The sequence below is a fragment of the Formica exsecta genome, unplaced genomic scaffold (genome assembly GCF_003651465.1).
Source record: "Formica exsecta isolate Colony F162 unplaced genomic scaffold, ASM365146v1 scaffold440, whole genome shotgun sequence".
In the NCBI taxonomy this organism is placed as follows: Eukaryota; Metazoa; Arthropoda; class Insecta; order Hymenoptera; family Formicidae; genus Formica; species Formica exsecta.
In genome coordinates, this window is record NW_021851635.1 from 82,678 (window position 1) to 88,402 (window position 5,725).

The 5,725-nt window shown below is 35.0% G+C and overlaps 2 protein-coding genes across 2 annotated transcripts in view; one reads left to right on the forward strand and one right to left on the reverse strand.

The window, feature by feature from the left end:
- The window catches only part of LOC115240536 (protein brunelleschi), a 5,493-nt gene extending 2,357 nt beyond the window's left edge, over window positions 1-3,136 (forward strand). Inside the window, exons 4-12 of the mRNA XM_029815748.1 lie at window positions 109-320; window positions 417-615; window positions 696-1,110; window positions 1,196-1,416; window positions 1,494-1,854; window positions 1,976-2,132; window positions 2,211-2,388; window positions 2,490-2,713; window positions 2,811-3,136. Of these exons, the coding sequence (XP_029671608.1) occupies window positions 109-320; window positions 417-615; window positions 696-1,110; window positions 1,196-1,416; window positions 1,494-1,854; window positions 1,976-2,132; window positions 2,211-2,388; window positions 2,490-2,713; window positions 2,811-2,999 (2,156 nt within the window). The 3' untranslated portion in view covers window positions 3,000-3,136. The remainder of the gene's footprint in view (window positions 1-108; window positions 321-416; window positions 616-695; window positions 1,111-1,195; window positions 1,417-1,493; window positions 1,855-1,975; window positions 2,133-2,210; window positions 2,389-2,489; window positions 2,714-2,810) is intronic.
- Window positions 2,454-5,318, reverse strand: LOC115240537 (ATP-dependent DNA helicase PIF1). Its single transcript, XM_029815749.1, has one exon. It carries the CDS (start codon window positions 5,102-5,104, stop codon window positions 3,236-3,238), a length of 1,869 nt encoding a protein of 622 aa, XP_029671609.1. The 5' UTR covers window positions 5,105-5,318; the 3' UTR covers window positions 2,454-3,235.
- Window positions 5,319-5,725: the final 407 nt, after the last annotated feature.

A 5,725-nucleotide genomic window follows, 5' to 3' on the forward strand; every position in this document is an offset into this window, starting at 1 on the left:
ATATATATACATATATATATAACATATATGTGTGTGTCAATAAAATTTTTTATTATTATTTATTTTCGTGGATCTTAATAACTTTTTCAACATGTTCTACTCTCACAGATGGACAAAGAGGATGGCCAGCTATACAGATTCAAATAATAAATGAACTTGTTGCTGCTGCAAATCGAATGGGTAACCCAGCACTTGCTACAAGGCATCTAACATTTCTGCTTCAAACAATGTACAATCATTTAACATCTATTGAACGAAAAGATATTGCATTACAACTTCAAAATGTATCTCAACAGTGCGAGGGTGCACCAGTTCCCCTTGTATGTTACGAAGACTATAATAATACAAATAATACCAAAGAAAGATATTGATTAATTTACTCATATAAAATAAACAATACCAATAATTTATAACAGGTTTTAGATTCTGGTACTGTTATACCACCGGCTAATTTATTAAATATACCAAAGACGAAATCGTTTATTCTGAAAAACATGCAGCCACATTTACAACCTCAAAAAATAGAAAGAATAAAGGAAGATCATGGTCCATTTTTATTTACGCCAATTAATTTTGGATCGCTGGAGCGCAAAAATACTTCAAAAAGTAAAGTTGGTACGTATAATGATGGCGAACATTAATAATTTAATATGATTTGCTTCCGTCTCTCTACATTAAGCTTTCTGTTACAACAGATTATTTATGGGTAGAAGGAGACGTTTGTGAAGTATCAATGCAGCTCATAAATCCTTTACCGTTTGAATTGCATGTGTCTAATATGAGACTCTTGACAAATGGTGTAGTATTTGAATCAATACCAGAAAGTATTAGCCTACCTGCTGAATCTGGGCCAATTGCAGTTACGTTAGCAGGCAGGCCCAAGGAAATTGGTGATTTAGAGATACTCGGCTTTAGTACACACACATTAGGAGTTAAATCTAACTGTAGATTGAGACATATGGAAGGCATGTTACACCCTCAATATACGGTCGAAGTCATTCCGGCCTTACCAAGAATCGATGTCGCGACTAGTTTGCCTCAAACTGCCAGTTTCAGCTCGGGCGACAATATAGTTACCAGCGCGAGTATCTCACTTTATGGTGGTGAAAGGTTCGCCTTTATTATAACAAAAAATTCTTCCATTGATGCTATTATTATTTTTATGCAAGATTGGTAAACATAGTTTTGCTTATAGCGCTGAATGTACTATAACAATAACGAATATTGGACAAGTTCCCATTGAAATGGTTGAACTGTCGGTACAATCTACTTTAGATGCTGTAACTGAAAGTAAAATTTTTAAATGGAGCGAAGAGAATTTAATGACACAACTACCTTTACAATCTGGCAACAGTGCGAGTATTACTTTATATCTCTTTGCAGCAACAGATTTTGTAGCATCTTCTATTAGAAATGGTAAATCCTTAATAATCTTCAGATTTTAAAGTGTATTCCCTTCTTGTTTCTTATTTTAATGATAACTTATTTTTCAGATATTACTAGTAGTACATGTCTTAGTCAACCAAACAGTTTAATGTCATATTCAGGCCATAGTTCTCTACCATCTAGATTAAGTTCTCCGTCTCATCATATAAAAAGACAATCCGAACTGACTTCCTCCTTCAGATCAGGAATAAGTTCACATTCTGGCCATTCTTCCTTAATGAGCTCACGTATATCAAAACTTGCAGTACCTTTACATGCATCTAATGTTATCGAAGGTCAATTAAGAATAAAATATTCAGGAGGTGCAGGCTTAACAGCTGGTTATTGCAGAACTTCGTCCGTTTTCGTAACTATTGAGATGCTAGCCAGTGTGCAAATTACCAATTGGGATGTATTACCGGCCGAAACGTAAGTCAAAATGCAAGCATATTTTTTAAATATTTATTCGTATAGTTTATATCTCTCTCTTACAAAAAATCATAGGTTTTAGTTTTTATCAGTAAAAAAATCTCCTTGTAATAATTTTTAGATCATTGCAATTTTATCTCGTATTGGATGTGACAAATATGACAAATCACGAAATGGAATTACATTATACACAAAATAAATGTATATACATGGAAGGTAAAGAACCATGTAGAATTCCCGTTCCAGTTGACCGATGTCCACTCAATAAATTGTCTATGGTAATAAAAGATACGATACTTATTTAAAAATACATTGTGATATAATATTACTACCATTATACATTTTTTTGCTTATAGTTAAATGGTGCTGGTGATACCAGTGAACTCCAAAAAATATGCGCCGAACATATAGCCTCATTAGTTGATTTACGTTGGCAATTACTAGGTACCGAGTCAACGGGAAAAGCAACCTTATCTGGTATTACCCTAACTCAGGATATGTTAGACCTAGTTAGAATGAGTCCTTTACAATGGGGTTCGTATATATTGCTTACACACATACACATAATCTATATATAAAATTAAGATTATGAAATTAGAATTAATGAAATGAAAAAAAAAAAATGTTTTTTTTAGAAATAAGTATCAATGATACTATTGTGAAAGCACAAGATGAACTATCGTGCGCTTTAGGTGAATGTATCAGTGTTGGCGTAGGAGTGTGCAACGCTTTGGAACATCCGCTGAGCGATCTTACATTGTCTATTAATTTCTATCAGGATCATCATAATGGAGTTAATAATTATCAATTAGAAACTAGATTATCTATAGCTGGGACAAATAAAGTCATGTTACCTATTGTAAGTTACAATTTTTATAAATGCAATTTCTTCTTCGCGCGCGTTGTATGTATACGCGCGTCTTGTTCTCCATTATCATAAATGAATAATATTATAGTTGCAGGAATATGGCAGAGCCTACCACGAGTGTCGAGTAGTATTTTTTACTGCTGGTCAATATAAAATAGATATTCAATGCAATAGTAAAGAATCCGCTCCAACTTCTCCGATACTTTATTCAGAATTTGCACATGCCGGGCATACATGGCGATATATACCATCCATCGAAATAACCGTCGATGATTAACATTATTAACGTTGTCCACATAAATATCAGTATGAATTCCAATACTTGTAAAAAAGAAAAAAGGGAAAGAAAAGAAAAACTTGAAACGATACTGTATCAATTACATATATAAAAATAAAACTTTTACTTTCTATAATGAAATTAAATAGTTGTATATTATAATTCTTCTTGCATGTCGAAAGTTACTTCCACACACAAATTGTACATATTTATACATAGAAAGAAAAAAAAATGTATCATCTTTCATTTGTCTTTAATTTAATTTTACTTTTCTTGCCTAAAGGAATTATCTCTATCTCTTGCAAATTTCTCCTGAACTTTTTATAAAATTCAAGTACAGTTGTATTAGCCCACACCTGTTGACTATTAAAATCTAAAACGCGTAAACTCTGTAAACTCTGAGCTCTTGATAACGCTACATAAGATTGTCCCGCATCAAATACCCTCGAGAGGCACATTTCTACACAGTCTAAAGTTAAACCTTGACTTTTGTGAATTGAAAAAGCCCATGCTAATTTTAACGGGATTTGTTTTCTGTGTACAAGAGCACCAGAAGTGCTTTTGATAGTCCATTTCTCCATTTTCGCCTCGTAATGAGCTCCAGAACGCAATTGAATTATTGGTATATCATTTTTAAAATTGATAACAACACCTCGAGCTCCATTTACCAATCCACTATTAATATTAATATTTTTTAACAACATAACTTGAGCGCCAATTTTCAATACTAATTTTCCAGGTACAGGCACCTGTTGATCCAATATATTAGTCATAGAATTCTCAGAATCTAATGCTGTATATACTTTAGTTTCACCCTTAAGTTCATTCAATTGGAATTCATTAATTTCATCAGCTTCCTTGACATGCGAACATAATCTAGTTGCTAAAACTCCATTACTTTCAATATGTTGTTTTGCCGTTTCTTTCAAAGTATTTTCGATATCATCTGTAACTCTACCTATCCTAATGCTATTTAATATTTTTACAAATGCTTCATCTTTTTGTCTATGAACTGTTCGTAATTCAAAGTTAAAGTGAATACATTGTTGCCAAGCTTCACTTTGAAAACAGAATTTTGCTCCGTCATTGATTTTAGATACAGGAGGTAACTGAAAAAAGTCACCGCACAAAATTAACTGTATTCCTCCAAAAGGTTTTTCTGTCCTACGTACATGTCTCGCCACTGCCTCAATCTTATCAAAAAACTCGCCGTCTACCATAGAAATTTCATCTATAACTAAATGTTTAGTCTTTCTCCATATCGAAATTACAGATGGGCGAGAAGCTAACTGAAAACATCTCTCCTTGGTACCAGTACCCAAACCGATACCAGCAAACTGATGTAACGTGATTCCACCTATATGACAGGCTGCTACTCCAGTACTTGCTGTAGCCATTGTTACATCCGGAGGAAGAGTCGATATTATCTTCTTCAAGAGAAACGACTTGCCAGTGCCTGCGCTTCCAGTGAAAAACACATTCTTTCCACCGAGTACCGCATTCAAAACATTTATTTGTTCTTCAGTTAATTCTCCAGCGATAGGATTATCATATAATTTTTTTGCTGCTGGTACTTTAGAAGTGCCATCGTGAAAATATTTCCGCTTCCTGACAAAGCTCGGTGAAGGAGTAGTAATTGTTGCACGCGATATAGCCGTAGCTTTCTCCTTTGCTCTGTTGACTTCTGCGCTAGTAGCTGGACTAACATCTTCAGCACCACCATGTTGTATATTTGCGAAGAGCTTTTCCTTCAGAGGATCCACCTTTCCTTCTTGACCTGTCATCTTGATGAACACAGTCTTCAAAAAGTTTATCAATTGAGAGGAAGGTGCATTCGATAAGAACAATGTACAATTTTGTTCCTTAAATTTTATGGATGCTTTTCCTTCTGTCATAAATTTGTTAAAAACGGATATACTTTTCAAGGGTAATTTTGTGGATACATTCGCCTTTCCTGTCTGTACTTCGACGAGCATCTCACGCTGATTATTACGAATCAGGCGCAGTAATGCCGTTCTGTGAGTTGCCTTCCTTAAAATAGATCCTTGAGAGTTTAACCACTCCATCGTGACAGTGCACGTTAACGAACAGCCGTTTAAATCCATATCTTCGACCTTTTATCTTCGAGTCTTCCGTGAAAATATTACTTGATAACAATATAATAATTTTCTTTCTTTTTTCTTTTATGGATTTCTGTTCGCTAAAGGACGCAGTACCACAATGAAAATATAACAATTTTATTAATCATGTAATTATGGAGATATTTTAAACTCTGTGTTAAGACCAGAGAGAAGCCTGTAGCGGGATTCTCTAACGCCTTAGCGACGATTATCGTTGTCGTTAGCGAGCGGTAGCCTATGGCCGCGTTCAGCAGAGAAAACCGCTTAGTAGCAATCGAATGTGATTGGTTCTTACTTTTAGAACCAACGAATCAACGTCAAGTGTTGACAAGACGATAACTGAGCGCTTTCTCTGCTGAACGCAGCCTATGAGAGTTGCGCTTTTCACCAGGATTGTCCTTGCCATTGGCTGTCGCTAGTTAACGATACCGAAAACTGTCGATAGCAAGTTACTGAATCCCGCTACAGAGGCCTGAGAGACTTCTTCTTTTTCTCTTCTTCTTTCTTTAAGGGTCGACAGGAGTGACGGGACTTCCGGTGCGCGAGCTATTCTGTGATATACGTAATATTCGTCAATCCGTGAATTTTCAAAGATTATATCCTTTG

Coding starts and splice junctions, on each gene's coding strand:
- LOC115240537 (XM_029815749.1), bottom strand. CDS start 5,104: ATGGATTTAAACGGCTGTTCGTTAACGTGCACTGTCACGATGGAGTGG.